Consider the following 20,038-nt stretch of genomic DNA (forward strand, 5'->3'; position numbering starts at 1 on the left):
TGACACTTTTGGCTTTGCCCCCTTTTCCCATATACATTTTACACATTTTTGGTCTTTGGTAACCTGTGTTTTGGGATTTTATCATTACCATGTTTTGCTTCCTTTTCAAGGGTAACTTTGATATTTAAATAAAGTTTTAAATTAGTTATAGATTTACAACAATTTAAACTTTCTAGTCTGCTTTCAGTGCTTAGTCTTTTTTTTTTTTTAACATGAGTTTTATTTGGCTTTAGTTTTTGGTTGGAAACGTTTTCATGTACTTATTTTCAAAGACATAGGAATTCTCTTATCTGAATCCCTGCAAATAGAATCTTTCTTAAGTTTTCACACCTGAAAGATAACTGGACTGGGTATTAAAATTCCCAAGTTATGGCCCTTTTTCTTCTTAAAACTTGCTTTCTGACACTCTGCAGTGGAGCACAGAGAGCTGAAACTAGCTTGATTTTTTGCTTGTTATTTTGTTTTGTAAATAACTTTTTTTGTTCTGTATTCGATTAGAACTTTAGTTCTATCCAAAAACTATGCCAGAGTCTATCTAGATCGGAATCTCTATTTTTGTTTGGTTGTATTAAGATACTGGTTTGTTGCTGTAACAAAGGACACAAAATAACAGTTGCTCTAAAAAGATAGTTTTCTGTCTCGGGTACCAGTTTGACCTGAGCAGTCTGCCGTCGCCGTGTCCTCGGTAGTGTCAGGAGCTTTCCTTAACGCTTGGCTTCCATGTTGGGTTTTACGATGGCCGCTGCTGCTCCATCACCGCTCTCCCCTCCACTTGGCACTCCATCCAGTAGGAACGGGGGAGCGGTGGGTAACCCCGGAGATGGCAAGTATGCAGGTTTCTATCTTTCAAAAAAGTGGTTCCGGGAAACTAGACCATGCCAGGCACTGAAGTTTTCCCATTCCAGTTCGGTATGGCTTATTGTCAGTTTCCCTTGCTTTTTGGGTGTTTGGTTGTTTTGTCTGTTTTTGGTGCTCTTAAGTTTTCATCTTTTTGATATTTAATGAGAAACCATAAGAAGGAACACTGAAGGCTGCTAACTAGAAGCCATTTTTTACTTGGAGGGACTTTGTTGTATTGAAACGCTTATTTTCCAGATAAGGAGCCAGGTCTCCAAGGTTCTACTGCTCGAGTACAGAGGGGCAGGGAGAATGTTGCTGGGCCGGGGCTTTCTCTTCTGTTCCTGATGAGGAAGTGAGACCCCAGAAAAGAAAAGGGAGCTATGGTACCAGAGTCCCAGTCCCTGCCTTCAGGCCTGCCCTGGGGTAATGCATATGGGAGAAGTCTTAAATTTCAGTTCATCAGCACCTTAAGGGCAAGGGGGAGACGAAATAAAGGGCAGCAGCAACAATTTACTGTAAACACCAAGGGAACTTGCTAGCGGTGTTGTTAGACATCTGCGGTAGCAGGCCAAAGAAACCTCCAGTAGGCTCTGAGGCAGAGGTCTGGATGCGTGTACAACTTAGGCTAGTCTCTAAATACATAAAGGGTGGGCTTCCTTCACAATCGTTAGCTGGACTGCCTCTGTTGGCGGCATCCTTCCCCAGGGACGTAGGAATAAGACAACGCCAGATGCTTTTCATACTCTTCATGTCCTTACCCCACCCGTCTGCTCAGTCACTAAGTCGCTCATATCCTAATGGGTGCCAGGTTACTCCCTTAGAAATCAGTGTTTCCTCCCTTCCCTTACCCCTTGCCCTGTCAAGATCACCTTCTTTCTGGCCTCGGCTAATCCCCCTTCCCCCACCTTCTTTTGGTTCGCCTTTTTTCATGTTTTCAAGTTCTCCCTCTATGCTGGAACCCTCTGCTAATTTGCAGGCCACCTCTGTCATCCTTTTCTAGAGCTCCATGTTGGATGGAACAATCGCATCTAGAAATCTAGTTAGAGGGAAAATTAACCAGGAAAGAAAGGATGTTTGAGGCTAGTCACCAAGTCTAGGGAGAGGTCAGTACCTTCAAAAGCACTGTGGGTCATGGGTTTTCCAGGGGCTCGGTCCAAGGGAACAGGGAGGGGCTTTTTGAGCGCAGGTGCATGGATAAAACCTTTGTTTTTGACCTGAGCCCCCATTTAACAACTGCCCTTTATTTTGCATAAAATCACGTCATGAGGATTTTCTGGGACGTCAGGATGACCTCTCAAGGCAGGCAGCCAGGGATTCATAGGAGAAACGGGCGCAAAGTTTGAGTAGTCTGAGCTCCCGCAGGTGTGCCGAGCACGTGCAGTTGAGGCTGTCCTGGTGGACAGGTGGTGGGGCAGGGTTTCGCCCAGCACGCGGGTTCTCAGAAAACGGGCTGCGGGGAGAACAGCTTTGCTTACGAGCCAGCCAGCCGTCTCCTTCCTGTCTTCTGCCTCTGCGTGTGGCCTCCCCTTCATTTCTGCAACCCTAGCACGACTTCTGGGTGCTCTGTACCCCGGCATCATCTTAGCACTTCCTTCCCTGTCTTTCTCTCACATGTTCAGAGACGACGACTTTGGAAATGGGCAGTTTAGGACCTGGAATGAAACCTCAGATTCTGGCAGCTGCAACAAAGGTCAAGGAATGAAACGGGAGCAGCAGAGCTAAGAGTGCATGTTTGGAGGGTCCTGTGTCTTCTCGATCATCGTGCTTTCAGGTGATCGCTCCATCCCGAGACTGGTTCGCAAGCCCTGGGGCCTGTATTTAAAGCCCTGCCTTTAAAGGTGTGCTGTTTCTCCGCTCAGCAGACAGGCCAGCTCGGCCCCGGGCACAGGGTTCAGAAATAGCCCTGCTTGCCGGGAACCCTGTGGCTCCTCTTGGACAGTCAGCCCGTGGCTGGCTTGTCCATGAGAGGGCAGCGGGTTTGAGTCCTAAAGGGAAGAGGGGGGGAGGGCGGAGCCACAGGTACCAGGACTTGTAATGGCCACAGGGACGGGAGTCTGTCCCTGCCCGGAGTCATGCCAACCACAGCAGGGACAGAACAGCTGGCGCCTACATGCAGAAACTTGAGAAGTACAGAGCATCTCAGAAATTGGAGTTAGGAGAAAACCAGGAATGGGGATGGGACATGGGTGAGGACCAAATTTTAAGTGATTGAGGAGGCCTCCGAGTTTGTTAGAAGGGAATGTGGCTACTCCGCAGCCCCATCCGTTCCCTCCATCTGTCCTTGCCGCGCTATGAACGGTCACCCCGAAAAGCCTGACTGGCCACTGCTGGCAGTCCATAGCACCTCTTTATCCCTAAGATTGCTTGGACCGCGAGCATCGTCTCTAGTAGGCCCCACAGGTCTATGAACGAAGGCTCATACGTGGAACAGGCCCATCCCTGACTGACCTTTTTACGACACATCCGACACGTCCGCGAGAGTGTCAAGGACAGCACCCTGCCTGCCCCTCCCCCCTCGGTCCAGGCTGACCCTGCTCTTCTCTGACCTCCTGGAACACTTATAATGGGGCTTCTGGGGCGGGATGAGCACCTCTTCCCTTGAACTGTCTGGTGTATTATCCCCTCCTACTCCCCTACATAAAAATCAACTCTTTCCTGGGCAGGCTTAATGTTCCCTAAAGAGAGGGGCTAGTCTTACCTACCTTGACGTGCGGTCAGCTCATCCCTCCAGTTCCTTGGCTGGCACACTCCGCCACACTCCGGAATCACCCCGAGGGCTTGCTGAAGCTGACTGCGGGGCCCCTCAGGGTTTCTGATTCAAGGTGGACCCCAAGAACCTGCATTTCCAGCAAGTTCCCAGGTGATACGGATGCTGCCAGGTGGGGACCACACTTGCAGCACCACTGACCGAATTTAGCTTCTCCCAGAAAGCTTCCTGCAGAAGCCTGCCTGCTCAGGGCGGCTTCCCAGTCCTGACCGTACGTGCGGCCCGTCCCTCAGTCCCCCAGAGCCGGAGCTCTGCTGACGCTCTGGGATGGGCAATGCTTAGGAAAATAAGAGACCAAGACACCAGGATCTTGTTAGCTGGATATATTTCATTTTTTTTTTGTTTGTTTTTGTTTTTGTCACAGAACACTGTTTGCAGTAGAGGAAACTGGCATTGCAGTCTGGTGGTAAATGGCTTGTTCACATAAACCAGTACCTGTCCATCCTTTAGCGCAGAAAGCCCTAATGGCGCGTACCCTATTGAAGTCCAGGACATCTCCAATGTTTTCTCTCTCTGTTTTTCTTGGTCATCTTTTTTTTTTTTTTTAAATAAACATTTTCAAGGTTTGTCCAAAAGAAGGCCATACAGGTTCTCGGCTAGCGGAAGACAATTCAGAACGGCTGTTGCACACTTGGACTGTCACCTTCTCCAGGCTGGCAGTTGATATTTTTTTTCCAACTCATTTTTATTAAAAAAATAAAAAAATGCTCCAACTATCAGTTTTACAAAATCTCTAAGGGAAACACAAGAGCAAGGTGCTGAGGTAAAAAACACCTGAGGTAGCTTTTTTTTGTGTGTTTTTCTCGTTTAAAAAAATCTGTAAATTTAACGCCCTGGGCCAACGACCTCGTGTAAATTGCTATTTTCCTCCACATTTTTTTTTAAAAAGAAAGAAATCATTTCGCTGAATATGGATGGCTTATACACCAAAATGTAAAAAGACAAAATACATTCTTTCTTTGTGGAATTTTTCTTTGTTTGGTTGGTTGGTTTGATGGGTTCCTGTTTTCTTCTTCCAAAATGCTAGGACAAGTACCATTGACTCTTGTTCTTTTGAGTAACCAAGTGTAAGTTGAGGCTGGTTTGTGTGTTTCGCTTTTGTTCCTTTTGTGTGATGTGATACTCAGAGCACTGCTTTGCCTGGGGGGTGCGTAGATACTGGGAATTGAGACAGAGGGATGAGGGAATTAAAAAGAATGGGGATGGAGAAGGAGGGGAGGGAGAGAAGGTAGGGGAGAGATAAACAGAGAGAGACAGAATTATATAGCAGTATGCAAAAAACCAGTTTAAAACCTGTGAAGCAAAGAGAAATGGGTGTGTGAGCTAGACAGGGATGAAGAGAGACAGAGTTTCCTCTTCAGAGAGACGGTATCCCTTCTGTTGACATACACAGGTGATCCAGACTGCTGTGAGTGTCCTTTCGAGATTTCCCTGGGTGAATTTTTGTGGGTGGTCTCGAAGCTCCTTTACTAAACCATTAGACCTCCCAAAGAATGACTTTATTCTTTAAAGTCTAGAAAAGCCTGCTTTCTCTTTAAAAAGAAAAAAAATTAATAATTGATTAAAACTTGGAGTTAGTTGAGTTATTTGATATATTATTTCTAAAATATATTAACGCTGCAGGCACCCCGTGTAACCCACAGGCCACATATCTTAACATCTTTCCCCTTCTAATATGTACACACATGTACAGAGGCAATTTCCACAAAAAGAAAAGGGTGTGAATTTTGCTTTGCTTTGAACACGTTCACCTATGTTAGTTCAACTAAAAGGGATAGCGTGGTGGGGGTTCAGGAGAGATCCGAGTGGACGGTGCAGTGGATGGCTGGGAAGCCTGCAGAGGCCCTGGGGGAGGCAGGAGGCCGGGTGGGGCCCCGGGCTGACCTCCCCCCTCCTCCCTCCTGGCCCCTGGGATTCTCAGGGCCTCTGCAGAGTCCCCGGCGCCTCCGCAGACTTCTCATTCCTCAGGATGGTCTTTGGTTTGCTCCCGAGCTGGCTGGCTGTGTTTGGTCTCATTCTGTCAGGTGTTGGAAGGGCTACATTCATCCGTTGTTTTGCTGGTGCCTGTGGGAGCCTCACTTGCTGCGCTGTGAGGCGACTCCCTGAGGATATTTCTGCTCCTGCTGCTTCACCTGCTGTACAATTTCCCTGATCTTGCGCTGTGCAGTCTGCAGCAAGGGAGAGGAGGGGACAGGGGAGAAAAAGGAACCCGGTTCTGAGGACAAGCAGTGGGGGTGGGAGCCTGGGGCTGGGACTTGGGAAAAGGAAGTGGGAAGCTCAGAAAAGTGTCATCTACCTGCTGAGGCCCTCACTCCGGGGGGCCTTTTCTGCCTAAAGTGCAGGGATCCCCCCCCTTCCCCAAGGCAGCCGGGTGCAGGATAAGGAGGTGGGACCCCAGAAGCTTCCAGGTGCTTGTTGGACGGAGAGGCCAGGAAGCAGAGGCAGGGAACCAGTGCCCAGGGGGCCTCGTGGAGGTCAGACAGCATTCCCCCGCCCACTACACACACTTGCGGCTTTCAGGGCTGCCGCACCCACCTTTCTGGAGCCTCTAGGAAGAACATGAGTGTGATGCCGGGAAAGACAGACAGGAAATGGGATGGGGAGGAAGTGAGAGACACTGGCCCAGACACTCTACCCTATCCGACTAGAGAAAACACGTGAGCCCAAGCCTGTCCCCTCCCCCTACACCGGTGCTCGATGCAGGGATGCCCCCAGACAGCCCTGGGACTGCACCCCTCTAGGCACGCAGGGCACGGGAGGAGCTGGGATGCAGGAGCGGCAGGGTGGGCTGTGCTGGGGCTCTGCAGGGAGGGGCAGGGGCCTTCAGCAGACGGGGCCTCCTGGCAGGCGTGGCTTTGGGAGAGCAGGCTGTCTGCTCAAAGCTTCCGTGTGAGCTTAGCCTGCCCTCACTGGTTTGGGGCAAGGACTGGGACTGCTCTATCCCCGAGCATGGAAAAGAACCAGGCCGCATGAGGCGGAGTCACTGATCCTTCTGAATGAAGATGGGGTCCTGGGCCCTGACGGGGGATGTCACGCCGAGGTGGAGAAGGACGGCAGAGAAACGGAGGTCTCCTGCAATGAGCGTGTTCAGCCCTTCACAGTGAGATTCTGGTACACATGCTGGTTCTCAGAGCCTGACTGGGGAACCCTGAGGGTGGGTCCCTGCCGGGTATGTGATCCCCAGCAGGGGAAGGCTGTGACTGAGGCCTGCGTAGGCAGCAAAGGAAGGGGGGACCTTATGCTCTAGCATTGCAGGGGGCTGGAGATGGGCTCGGCTTGACTTGCTCGAGTGCTAGGCTCTTCCTCGAGCTCCTCTAGCCTGCCTGGGGAGAGCCGGGAGGAGCCGGTGTGGAGCAATTTCCCCTGCCCTTCAGGCAGTCCCTGAAGAGCCAGGGGGAGGTTCCATCTGTGTGCGGGTGCGGGGGGTTGTGCAGGGCCCGTGGCCACTGGACGGGCCACCGATAGCTTAGAGAACTGAAAAGTAGCTGGCAGGAGAGATCAGACGCTCACAGCACAGGTACCTGGCTAGCAAAGAAATGCCCAATAATTCTGACGATCACTTCCTCATTTTCGTCTGGCGTTTGGTCACGAGGCACGATGACTTCTGCACTGGTTAAGTTCTGCAGTTCATTCACCTGGGAGGGGAGAAAGTGGGTTCAGGAGGAAGTGGGAGAGGGGAGTGCTGGAGGGCAAGGGGGCTGGAGGCTCCTCTCCTTTCCTTCAGCCTGGGATGCGTCTGGGGCTTCCAAGCCCCTGGCCGCAGAGGCCACGTTTGTTTGAGCCTGGAGACTCACTGGGCGGCCCAGGGAGGGTCCAGCCCCCAACTCCCTGGAGCTCCTTCTGGGCTGAATTCTTACTCTGGAGTTCCCTTCGATGCGCAGTGACCCAGGCTCTCCCGTCATCCAGGAAGGAACATCCCTCCTGGGTGCCAGCCGTGAGCCAACACCACCTCTCAGTCTCTCAGACTCGCCAAAGTAAACCTTCTATCAGGCGTTGCTCGGAGCCCCGCTCTTCTTCACCCCTGCCTCCGAGTCTGCCTTCTGCTCCTCCTACCTTCGGATCATCACCTTTCCTCCCTGCCGCTCCAGTTCCACGCCGGGCCCCCTCCAGAAGCCTCCAGCCCTGCTGCTCCCCCATCACCTGCGGCCCACTTCCTGCTCTCCGTGCCCCTCCCCAGCCTCAACAAGCCTACGCTGTGTGGGGGCTCAGCCCAGGCCCCACCCCGGGGTGCTGAGTGCACACCGGTGGGGGCACCAAGAGCTCAGGGGGCAGCTGACAGCTGGGGGTTCACAGAATTCAGTGACTTGTTCCCAGATGACCAGACGGGATCCACGGGCTCAGGATGTGATCCCCGTGGGCCATTAGCTCTCCTGCCTACCGCATCTAGCCTGTCTGGAGGCGGCGTGTGGCCCTCGGATGCCGATCACGTTCCTGGATATGGGGAATAATCTGCCAGCCATTTGACTTTACTCTTTTGTATAAAGATGACTCGTTATATCCAGAACTTGGCCTTGAGTTCTTAGAGTTTCTGTGTAAAGAAAACAGCAGGCACATACACACACGACTCCAGAGATCCCCCAAATTCCTGCCACTCAACACAGCCACTCTGCTAGCGTGCACTGGCTCTACGGAACTTCTCGGGGGTCATACCCCGCCACGTGGGGTAAGTCATGTTCTAGAACACACCTGCGTCGACGGACTGTCTGCTCCTTCCTACAAGCTCCACAGTTAAGTCTCTGGCACTGTTCAAATTCCTCTGTGTTGCTGCCACCTTCAGGTTGAAAACCTTGATGATGATTATTTTTTTTTTCCAAGTATTTCTTTCTCACCCACCACCTGATGGCTATGCTAGTTCCCCTGTAACAGATGGGCAGGTTTGGGGAATAGCCAGGAGACAGAATCTGCAGGAGGGAGTTTGAAAAGTCAGAGGAGAGTGTAGGACACCAGACCCTGTCTGCCTCTGAGTGTGACTTTAGAGAAGACTACAGTTGGCCGAGTGGGTATCCTCTGGATGGGATTCTGTTCCCTAGTGTTTTCCTGCTGCTATGTGTGAGTTTAAAGGGGGCAGCAGGCAGCCTCCTGGTCATCAGGGAGTCAGGATCTTCATTTACCAGCATGTAGCTGAGATGCCGGATTTCTGGGTGCAGAACCTTAGTGTTTCTGGTGGCCTGGCTCAACACCCTGGATTTGGGGCCCTCAGCTCTGGAGTAAAGTCACTGAAGAGTCAAGAAGAGTCTGAGGGAAGTCAGGTGAGGCTGGGGCAGGGAATCAGCCAGGACATAAAGCCAGCTCGGAGCACACTTACGGTTTTGCCGCCCTTGCCAATCACCCGGCCCGCTGTAGAAGAGGGCACTCTGATGTGGGCTTCCAGCTTCACCTCTTCTTTGGGGTTAAAGAAGTTTTCTTCTTTCAGTTTCCCGAAGATCCGCCCCTGGGCCTGAGAGGGCAAGGCATGACAGGTGACTCTCGGCTGCCAGTCAACCCACTTCGCGGTGCTGCGGCTAGAACTGGCCAGCCCAGGCCCGGGGCATCCCCGGCCCCCAATTCCCCAGCGCTGGCATGGGGAAGCCGTGCGCCTGCGTCCCTCCCTCAGAGACCCGGCAGGGCGCTGCTCCGGCCACACTGCAGGACCGCACAGGACCGCCACCCCTAGGAAGCTCTCGGTGTGGGGTCCGGGTGGCGGCGGCCGGCTCTGATTTCCACGGCCCTAACACCTACAAGCGTGCGGCTGAATGAACCGGTGCGGGGCATTCTTCATGTCCTCCCCCGGAGGACGGAGTAAGTGGGGGTAAGTTTAGACCCCAGGTCACTGAGGGATGGAGGTGAGGTGGTGACGGGGCTGCCTGCTGATGTCCTAACTCCGGAGCCAGTGCAGCTGTGAGGTTATGGGTTGGTTTGTTTTTTTTTTTTAACTTTAAAAATTGAGATTTAACTTACATAACCTAAAATTCATCATTTTAAAGGGTGCACTCCAGGAGGTTTTGGTGTATTCACAATGTTAGGCAACCATCCCCACCGCCCAGGACACTCGCACCCCAGTCCCCCGAAGAGAAATGCCGCAGTAGCAGGCAGCCCCCGTTCCTCGCGGCCCGGGCAGCCGCCGGCCTACTTTCTGTCTCTACGGATTTGCCTTTTCTGGACATTTCAGATAAAGGGACTCCTAGAACACGTGGCCTTTTGTTTCTGCCTTCTTTCACTTCACGCAGTGCTTTCTAGGCTCATCTGCCCTGCGACATGCATCAGAAGTTTGCTTTTTATGGCTAACGTCCTCCCGAGTGGGTATACCACGTTTTATCTGCTCACGAGTCCAAGGGTTACTGTTCTTAAATGTTTCCACATGTGTTCATGTTTCTTCTCAGATCTTAAATATTTTTAATGATAAGGACTATATTTTTATAAATATGCTTTTGACTTTCAGAAAAAATTTATTATTTTCCTAGGGGAGAGAAAAGGCAAAAACAAAATGCACCTCACCAAACTCCCGACAAACTCCTGCTATGTCCCCTCACCCCCCGGTTATGCCCCCAGAGCCAGAAGGGTGACTCAACGAGTCTGAGACACCTATCCTCGAAACCACGGCTCAGGGGTCAGAGATACCCCAGAGGTGCTGTTTGAACGGGGCACTGAGAGACAATCTACTTTTCCATAAAAGAGAAGGGAAGGAGGGCTCCAAGTAGAAGGAACAGCCCGGAGGCAGGCAAGACAGGGTAAGTCTGAGATGAGTGAGCGGCAGCAGAAAGGGCAATGGAGGCTGGGCCTCCCAAAGAACAGTCTTGAACATGCCTCTGGCATGGTTGCCGCCTGCTTAAGGCCCTCAGCTACTGCAGGGCTGAGGTGACCCTTGGCACTCACCTTGAACTGGGCTTCAGGTGGGCCGGTGATGATGACCATCCTTTCGCTGACGTCTGGGCCTTCCGCCGGGGCAATCTGCGGTTTACAAGCAAGAGGAAAATGCTGTGCTCCCCGGGCCCCTCTCCCATCTGGGCACGCGGCGCACACGCCCTAGCAAGGGGTTACAGGGCTTCTGCCTTTGCACCTGCTGCTTCCACTCTGGGTACCGAGCACGAGCCTCCTTTACTGAGCCAAGGGAGTCGAGTTCTAGGAGGAAGTGGGAGGTGTGGGCTCCACCACCGCACCCGGGCCCCAGAGGGGAGGCAGTCCACAGGGGCACTACTGGAGCCAGCGTGCACGACAGCGGCCCCGCTTCTAACGCTCAGCTCACATGGGCAGTCGGCTGCTGGCAACAGTGGAGCTAGGGCATGGGGCTGGGGGGCATAGGAACTGAGTGTGACAGCTCCAGAGCAGGGGTGAGGACACCCTGGTCTGCTCTGCAAATCCCTCCCCTCCCCGGACTCCATTTCCTCATCTGTGTAATTGCGAGGTGAACCCTGGCAAGCTCCACGCCGCCTTTTGCTCTCACCCTTGTGAGTCTGAGTTCTCTTGTAACACAACTCAAGTGATGGCCCAGGCAAGCACTTTTGTTAGATCCTCATTACAGATTCTTCTCTGCACAGCCTGCCTTATTCAGAAAACCATTAGGGTAGCTTTGAAGAGAAATACAGTGAGCAAAACTGAAGTTCAAGTAAAATGAGTGAAAAGTGTGCCAAACACAGAAACGAGCCAGGAGCGGGGTCAGTGCACAAATGCGTCTCATAAGGTCCCATACACCTGCCTCAGGTGGGCCGCAGACTGCGTTTCAAGCTTCCTAAGGGCAAAGTCAAAAAAAGAAACCTCATTTACAGGTCACAGTGTTCCTAAAGAAAAAAAAAAAAAAAAAGCCAGTGGCTCAGGAGATGTTCGCAGTGGATGGAATTCACTCCCTGCTGTGCCTCGACCTCCACCTCCACCTCCGTCGGAGGCCCGGCGTGGCCGTGCGGCTGCCGCAGCTTTACAGTGACGGCGTCCAAGCTGTGCTCTGCCCTGGGCGCCGTGCTGCGACCAAAGCATCCTCAAAACGGGCTCTGGCTCGGCTACTCCGCGGCATGAGGAAGAACGTGAGGCGCAGGCCTCCAAGCCTGAGCTCCTTGGGAGGACTTGCTTTTGTGTGGGCGGACTCCTGCCAGCCTCCCACAGCGCAGGGCTGCAGCCTCCACCGAAGCGATCACATGTCCCCAGGGGACCGGGGCTTCCGGCAGGCCACACACAGGCGGGCCCTCCAGAGTGGGGGCCGGGACACCTGCCTCTGCTTCTCGATCCTCAGTTGGTATTACGCCTGGTCCTTATCTCAAAGAGTGAACGAGAGAGACTGGAGCATGGACAGGGCGGGTCGTGGCTCTTACCCCCCCAAATCCGGAAGGGCTGAAAGGCCAATTCACGCTTCACGCTGACCGAATCCGTTCTGCCGTCGCTGTCCGCCTCCCAGTGACTCGTGGCTGCCTCGCTCAGATTCTGAAGCAAACACCCCATCTCTCCACTGTCTGGTTCCCCCGCCCAGACCCGAAGTCTCAGAGCTACTCATGCGCTCCTGCAGTTCTGGAATGACATTCCGCCGGCAAACTCCCTTGACAGCACCAGGAAGGAGCACCCCGTCTTATGACTGAAGCAAATGGGACCCGGAGGTGAGGTGCCTGCCCAGATCCCAGGGTGAGCAGGGCCCGAAGCAAGGGTCAGGAGTTCCGTGTGGCATTCTGCAGCCGGCTGCCCAGATGCTCTGCAGGGCAGGAGAGTGACCCCAAAGCATCTTGGGGTGCATGTGCCCGGCCTCACCTCTGCCCACCTCCCTGCCAGCACTCAGCTCCCACGTAGGAGTGTACCGCGCTCTCCCCGCCCTGGCAGCATCCGATGTGCCTCTGGTTGCGGCCCCCAAAGACTGGCAAAGCAGGCATGGAGGGTTCTTTAGCGGGAGATTATCCGTTTAGCTTTAGAGAAAATGCTTTCAGAGTCCTGTCGAAACTAACAAAAACCAGACTGATTTTTAAAAAGTAGGAAATTTCTCTCACAAAGACTTGGCGTCCCTGGTTTTCTCTGCTTCACTGCTATGGACAGAGGTGGGGGTGGGCAGAAGGCTGCTGGAGAAGTGGGTTGTTAGCCCAGCATCAAGGACAACTGGGCCTGACCAGCCTGCAGAGCCCATTCTGCCCCCTGGTCCCGCCCTGCTGTCTCTGCCCATCCCAGAGGTCACGAGCTAAGTGACATACTGCCACGCAACCTTGCCGGGATATGGAAGGGTGCTGGGGAGGCTGTGGGGCGACGCCCAAGGGAGCGCGCTCTCTCCTTTCCTGCTGGGCATGATTCTGGTATAGCACTCAGGGTGCTGCGGTGGAAAAAAAACACTGGACCAGAAATTGGGGAGCTCCTGGCTGGCTCAGTCCTTAAGTGTCTGCCTTCAGCTCAGGCTCAGGTCACGATCCCATGGTCCTGGGATCAAGTTCCGCGTTGGGCTCCCTGCTCTGCGGGGAGCCTGCTTCTCCCTCTCACGCTCCCTGGGCTTGTGTTCCCTCCCTCTCTTCGACCAGGGTTGAAGAATACTTCCCTTTCAGCCCGGCTTGTGTTCCCTCTCGCTGTAGAAATTGGGTCACCTGGTCACATTCTTTACCTTTGTGGCCTTCGACAGTGAAACTCTGGGCCCTGGCTCCTTACGGGCAACAGTAAATGGAGAGTTCCTGCCACAGCCAGCCCCAGTAGGCGCTCAATGTCCTACAGGTCAGCACAATGGATGAGGTCACAGCGGGTCCTGCCACTGGTGTGCCTCAGGCTGGCTCCTGGGCCGAAGTCCCACTCTTTTCGAGGGACACAGGGAGGAGACGTGATGCCATAATCCCTCAAGCCCCCCGTGGTTGAAATCCTCTCGTTCTGCCTCCATGGTCTCTCAGGCCACAAGACTGGACACTGGGAAAGGTCCCGGGGGCAGCCAGCCCCGTGGGCTTTCATGCTGTACCTGTCCCACCACGGCCGACCGTCCGTGCGCTGGGGTCCCGCCGGCAACAAGCATGCTGGGAGCAAAGGTCCCCCCCAGGTTCTGTGCTGCGGGCCGCCTGCACCTCTGGGCTCCCAGCAGGTCTCTGCGCTTTGCAGGTAACAGAGGTCAAGTGCTTTACCTACAGAAAACCCTCTGATGGTCTCACTGCAGTCCTTGTCCTGCACCGCTCAGAGTGTTTTGTTTTTGCCTTTTCTCCAGCACACTTGCTGTGGGAGAAATTCCAGCTCTTCTCGAGGAGAAAGTGCAAGCATTCTTTCTCTCCAAGTCATGAGACTTCTAGTTCGGAATTCCGGGTTGTCCCATGGTAGCAAATTACTTTACGTAACAACGGAAACTCTGTTTTCAAAAGTGTTTCATGAGGCTTGGGACGTGCTCAGCATTCTGCCTCTGAGTCAGAGCCGATAGCTGGGCTTGGAGCAGGACCAGGGTCGAAGAATCCTTCCCTTTCAGCTCCTGAGACACTTCTTCGCAGGGTGCTCGAGGGGGCAGGATGTGGGCATGGAACTGCCACCGCCAGGGCCGCACTCACGATCCTTCCCAGAGATCAAGGGGCCTTCCTTCCTGAGCCAGTGTGTTCGGTCCCTGGGCTGCCTAGCGGGCTGTGTCCCCAGCTCCTGTTATCTACAGCGTTAGTGCCTTCCAAAGAGTGTTTCATGCAAACTTTTCTTGAGGGTCAAGGATTTGTGAAGCAGAGACTAATTAAAGCGTCAAAGCTCTGATTCAAAGCTCTGATAAGGGCAGAGTGTAAATGACGCTTTGTTGGCGTCTGCCCCCTTGGCTCGGCAAAGCGCTCAGCCTGTCTTTGCTTGACGTTGTTGAGCAGAGAGCTGTGGTAGCCCAACAAGGACCAGGTTGGCTTAGGTGTTAATATTTTTCTAATTTAGTTATTAGTAATAACTAATAATAAGAAAGGAATGGGAGAGGTAAAGAGGAGAGCCGATGGGATTAATCCTGGAGGCAAACTTGCCTGACCCTGTGGGCCCCCGTCCCTGGTGTCAGCGTTTCCCAGGAGCAGCAGAAGGAACAAGAGACACGGGGTGGGGGGGCTGGTGATGGAAGAGGGTGGCCATGGAGAGCAGCTTTACCTTGATGGAGGCCCCAGCAAATCTGGCCAGCTGTTTAATGTGCGCCCCCTTCTTCCCGATGATGGCACCTACAGCCTGGGTTGGGATGAAGAGATTCACAATCTCCTGCTCTGGATACTGGAAGGGCGACACAAGACAAGACGTCACTCCCACTGGGGCGGCTCCTTCAGGCACTCAGCAACTACTGAGCACCTCCCGGGAGCCATGTGCTGTGAAGGCCCCAGCGCCCAAGGAAATGGCCAACATGGCGCATGGGAGTCTCCTGCGGTCTAGGGCTCCGCGGGTGTGAGGCCTAAGGAACAAACCAGAATACACTGAACCTGAATGACAGTCAAAATGGAAAGTCCTCCTGAGCAGCTCGGCGTCTGGATACAGAAAGCTGTCTATTCACCGGTTTGTCACATACACATGTGACCTGTACTGCTCCTGCGTCTTTATCCAAGAAATCAAGACCGTTATTAAATACAGCGGCCCGAGGAGGGGGCCCTGAGGCACTTCGCTCGAAGGAACGGGAAGCCACTCAGCACCTGGTAGCCACAAACGGTGTTTTCACCAGAGCGGCGTCGTGTTCAAAAGAAGGTAACAAGCAAACCTGCCCTGATCAGGCCACGTGGTGACGGCCCAGAGAGACACGGGCCAGGCCACCAGCGGGCCTCGCGCTAGGGGGCTGCGGGAATGCCACGCCCCCTTCGCTAGACTTTGCACATTCTGTTCTTTAGCTCGACGCCACTTCCGACTTCGAGCTGCTGGTCACCACGTGTACAGTCTCCCGTGCCTACGGCCTGGCAAGCTCCGAAGCCCGCTGAGGGCGCCTGCAAGCTGGGGGGGCGTGGGTGCTCGCGGCCCGAGACGCGTCACTCCCCGCATGGCCGGGAAGCGCGGCCCCGGCCCTCACACTGGGAACAGTCGCCGTCCGTGGGCCAGGGACTCTGCCGTGCAGTGGCAGGTGGGGCTGGCCTGAGGGGACACTTACGGAGTGGTGATGCGGGAACGGGCCGAACTGGTGAGGGGGGTACAAGCTGGAGAAGTATCCGGAGTGGGTCTGCAGCATGAAAGAAAGAGTCGGTCAGTCCGCGGTGCCCACAGGGACGCGCCCCCCGCTCAGGGAGGGGAGACTGCCACACACGGCCCGGGCTCGGGCGCCACCGCCTGGCCCCACCGTCGCGTCTGCGCCCGTCCCTTGGCGGCTCAGACGTCGGCTGCGGCTGAATGTGTGGGGGCTCCGCTGCGCCGGGCGCTAGGCCCCCAGGAACTCACCGCCGTGGGGGTGCGGGCGCACGCGTGCTCCTTTAACCTGCCCTCCCTCAGACGGCAGGCCCCGTGGCTGCTATTTTCTGGGAAGCCATGGACTGGGGACTGCAAGGCACAGACAATGCGGGACAGTGTCGAGTTACGCACGGCCAGCAAATGTGCTCCTGGGAAGCCGGGTCCGTGAGCTCCCCCGGAGAATTTCGGAAGGAATGATGAGATTGAGAAGGGAGGAACTGAGAAAGAGGTTGGGAGAGGAGGGGGAAAATGAGTGAATAAACAGCATCGTGCGTGCGTGTGGGGAAGGGCGGGGGGAACAGGAAGGTAGATGTGGACAGAAAACAACAGAGCTATCAGGAAAATAACATTGACGAAGTAGCTGCTGCCTGAACACTACGGCGTACTAGGCACTGTGCTGGATACTTTCACACTCTTAGTCCTCACAAGAGGACAGCAAGAGGTCTAATTTCACGTATTGCATGGGCAGGACGCTGACAGAATCAGCATGGTCCGGTTACCTGCGCCCTACATAAGGTCACATAAACGCAGGCACGCCTAGTACAGGAAGGGAGGTCACCACGAAGCCAGTGCCTGTGGGCCCGCCCTGCAGGATGACCTCCTAGGTTTCCGACACTGGTCAGACCCGGGTGAGACTTCGCGTCAGGGGCCTAGCTTTCGTCTGAGGGCCCCTGAACAAATCTCATGGCGTTCTCAGTCTCCCAGATCTCCAGCTGCACTCTGAGCTGGAGACTCACTAGGGACAAAATGAAACGGTCCCCCTTTTTGAGCCTGGAGAGTGGACTTCTGGCCTCGGGCGAAGAGGAGGTGTGGACACCGGGGGAGTTTCTCCCAGAGGTGCCCTAGGTGCCCAAAGAGCTCTCTGCTTACAGAAGGGAACCCCTGCTGTAGTGAGAGCAAACCCTTGCTCTCCCGCCTTGGAAAGGGGCTGCAGTGACACCTCACACCCACAAGAGGGTGCTAGGAGACCAGATCCTCCGGGCACTCTCCACATCCGACAGGAAGCGGCGTGAAGGCTTTCTAGGTCCTGCTTCTTCCGTGAAGAGTAGTCTGCGCCAGACCCTTCGCACAGGTCCCTGTCCTGAGCCATGGAGGGTGAGGGGAGAATTCCTGTGGCTTTCTGCTCAAAGCTCTGCCTGGGGAAAGGATGCTTCTCCTTCCTCTTGCAGAAGGCCTCAAAGCAGCAATGATTCTTCCGAATTATTTGCCTTCTCTTCCCCAAATTCACATGAGACCAAGAGCAGACTGGCCACAGTGTGGCTCCAGTCTGGGTTCAAATACTCCCAACATAAACACTGTATCAAATGTATCAACCACTGGGTTAGGGGAGAGAATTAGTTGTAAAAGGGTAAAAAGGACAAACTCCCCGCTTTTCTTTTATTCACGAGTTACTACAGTGGGAAGACTGTTGTGGGGAAGAACCCTAAACTCGGTAGCCAGGAGCTCATTTCTAGCGGCGGTGCTGGCTTTGTGCACAGAAGTTGGTTCTTGGAGTCAGACTAGTCACGAGACCGGAAACTGAATCACCAGCTCTGTACCAGCTGGAATAATTTATTCAACCGTTCTGAGCCTCAACCACAAATGGACTAAAATAATATCATCAGATCTAGAAATCAGATCTTCTAATATTGTTGTGAGGGTCGCTTGTTCATTCACTCATGAAAAAGGTCTCTGAGCACCTAACCACATACGAAGCACTGTTCTAGGTGCTGTGGACACAGCTCTTAAGACAGAGGGGTCACTGCCACCATGGGACTGACGTTCTACGGGGGAAGCAGACAAGTGTTGTGAAGGAAGTGAACAGGACAACGTGCAGAAGGGAAGCAGCGGAGATGAGGGGAGGGAAGGCAACCTTGGGAGGGTCCAGGAAGACTCCTGCAGGAGATGACCTCTGAGCTGGGACCCAAGGAGAGGACAGCACTGGATGCAAGGTACTGGGGAGGGAACATTCCAAGCAGGGCTCTTAGAGGTGCTGAGCTAGGAAAGGCGTGGGCCTTTTGAAAAACAGAAGAGACACCAGTACGGTAAAAGCAGGTAGGAGTACAGCTGCAAACAATCGGGAGGTGGGCCGTCGGAGATCATGCAGGGCCCTCGTGGCCCTTGGTTCCGATGTGGATTAGACCCTAAGTACAATGGACGCCCCCGAAGAATGTTACATGGCATTCAGGGAGGTCACCGGAAGGAAGACTCTATCGCATGGGCTGAAGGAGGAGTGTCAAATGAGCACTGACTGACTTATAATGAAATGTATGGCTTAGAGCACACTATTTCCCATCTTCCCAAGCTTAAATGGAGTCTACAATCTCAAATGGAAGGAGGCTTTCAAAACAGGCTTTGTCACAATGATCAGAGAAATTACCCGCTGATGACTTGAATAAATGTTCTCTTTACTGGGGAAGCGGTCTGTAGGCATCTAATGAACCAAGGGCCCTGGGAGGGGGAGGCTGATACAGAACCCCACCCCCACTTAGCAGTTGGCCTCACTGTCCCAGTTCGAGAATTCCCAGTTATTTTACAAAGGAAAAGCTACTTTATTTTTGAGTACTTGAGAAGCATCATGACGCTGGGGAGGGGGAGAGGGATGTCATAGCAAAGGTGACCTGTCAAGTGTGCCCCCGCCCCTTGCCAACAGAGGCAGCAAGGGGGGTTGCGGTCATTATTACCCACTGGTTCATGTTACATTCTCAGTTTGAGGGAAACTGGTGTCTGCTTTTCCTCTCTGCGTGACTGTGCTGGGGTGTGAGCAGAGGGGTATATATCAGATGCATTGCAAAAATTAAAAAGGGAATTATAAATAGTTGGACCAGCTTTTCCTGGAACAACTGCAGCATCCCTCGCTCCAAGCTGCTGTGTATGGCCATAATCATGATGCCAGATTTAAGTGATACACCAAAGCATGAAGAAATCGGGGGGTAGGAAGATTGAGGGGTGGGAAATGGGTAATGGACAGGGCAGGGGTCAGGCGTACAAGTTATGTTCAAATATTAAAACAGCTTTAGTGTGAAGACAGACTGATGCCACATTGCAAAGACAGTGGATGCACTCCCTAGGAGCCAGGGATGTGGCCATGGGCCTGGGGGGAGGGAGGAGACTTGGGGAGAGGGGTCAATGTCATGGGCAGAGCTCTCCAAGATTCAGAAGGTTCACCATTCTACCCCAGCTTGTCCAAGGGCTTCCCCACAACAGCTGCTTATCCACCTCTGTGTTCTCATGGGACAACCTCAGGAGCTGATGAAAACTAGAAATTATCAAGCTAGCAAGAGGCAGAGCCAAGATTTGAGCAGATTTGAGAGTGTCTGACTGCAGCCCAAGATCTCAACCACTACACCCAATGCTGCCCCCACCTGGAACATTCCGAATTCATGGGTTCATGTGGGGCCCATGGCACATGTTATGGAAAAACTCCCCTAAGGATTCTAATATGCCCTCTGTTGAGTTTACTGAAATATACGAATGGACAATTAAAATTCATTAGATATATATAGAGAATCAGCAACGTGAAAGAGGGGAGCAAAGCTGAGCAAGGCAAACAAATGACCCAGTGAATTAATTCAAGAAAGAGGAAGAGATTTTTTTTTAAAAGTCTTTTTTTTCTTTTTTTAGATTTTACTCATTTATTTGAGAGAGAGAGAATCAGAGAGAGCAAGTGCACAAGTAGGGGGAGCGAGAGAGGGAGAAGCAGAATCCCTGCTGAGCAGGGAGCCCCATGTGGGGCTGGATCCCAGCACCCTGGGATCATGACCTGAGCCGAAGGCAGACACTTAACTGACTGAGCCACCCAGGTGCCCTCTGATTTGATTTCTTAGTGAGATTCAAGATGACAGTTCATTCACATGTAAGTAACTGCTATGAGAAAAAAACCAAGGAGAGACCTAAATTGATCTTGGAAAGAAAACACTCAACAGAGGCTGTATATAACAGCGGAAATGACATTCCTGCAAAGCCCATCAGTGCATTGGAAGATTAACCCATGCAGAACAAAAAGAAGGGAACAGACATGAGAATAGAGAAGATGTATGATTCATAAAGCGGGAGTTCCAGAAGGAGAAAATGAAGTGGAGGGAGGGGAAGTAATACTAACATTAAGTATAGAAGCAAAAGATTTTTCTGAACCAAAGAAAAACCTGAATCTTGAGATCGAAGGGCTGAGATTCAGATTTC

The 20,038-nt window shown here is 53.2% G+C and overlaps 2 protein-coding genes across 6 annotated transcripts in view; one reads left to right on the top strand and one right to left on the bottom strand.

The window, feature by feature from the left end:
* Nucleotides 1-4,574, top strand: part of SENP2 (SUMO specific peptidase 2) — a 43,064-nt gene extending 38,490 nt beyond the window's left edge. For 3 of the 4 annotated variants that reach the window (XR_007188735.2, XR_006409372.3, XR_008957318.1), the window contains exons 18-19: nucleotides 2,460-2,611; nucleotides 3,972-4,574. The gene's annotated coding sequence lies outside the window, so the exon portion shown is untranslated. Of the gene's footprint in view, nucleotides 1-2,459 lie in introns of all 4 variants that reach the window. The other variant, XR_007188736.2, reaches the window with a different exon arrangement.
* IGF2BP2 (insulin like growth factor 2 mRNA binding protein 2) overlaps nucleotides 4,575-20,038 on the bottom strand; it is a 152,442-nt gene continuing 136,978 nt past the window's right edge. For both annotated transcript variants that reach the window (XM_026497168.4, XM_026497179.4), the window contains 6 exons: nucleotides 15,585-15,653; nucleotides 14,612-14,728; nucleotides 10,460-10,534; nucleotides 8,913-9,044; nucleotides 7,129-7,242; nucleotides 4,575-5,775 (listed from right to left, as the gene is read on the bottom strand). In XM_026497168.4, coding sequence (XP_026352953.1) covers nucleotides 5,683-5,775; nucleotides 7,129-7,242; nucleotides 8,913-9,044; nucleotides 10,460-10,534; nucleotides 14,612-14,728; nucleotides 15,585-15,653 — 600 coding nt within the window. In that variant the 3' untranslated portion in view covers nucleotides 4,575-5,682. The remainder of the gene's footprint in view (nucleotides 5,776-7,128; nucleotides 7,243-8,912; nucleotides 9,045-10,459; nucleotides 10,535-14,611; nucleotides 14,729-15,584; nucleotides 15,654-20,038) is intronic.

The sequence above is a fragment of the Ursus arctos genome, unplaced genomic scaffold (assembly GCF_023065955.2).
Source record: "Ursus arctos isolate Adak ecotype North America unplaced genomic scaffold, UrsArc2.0 scaffold_4, whole genome shotgun sequence".
Classification (NCBI taxonomy): Eukaryota; Metazoa; Chordata; class Mammalia; order Carnivora; family Ursidae; genus Ursus; species Ursus arctos.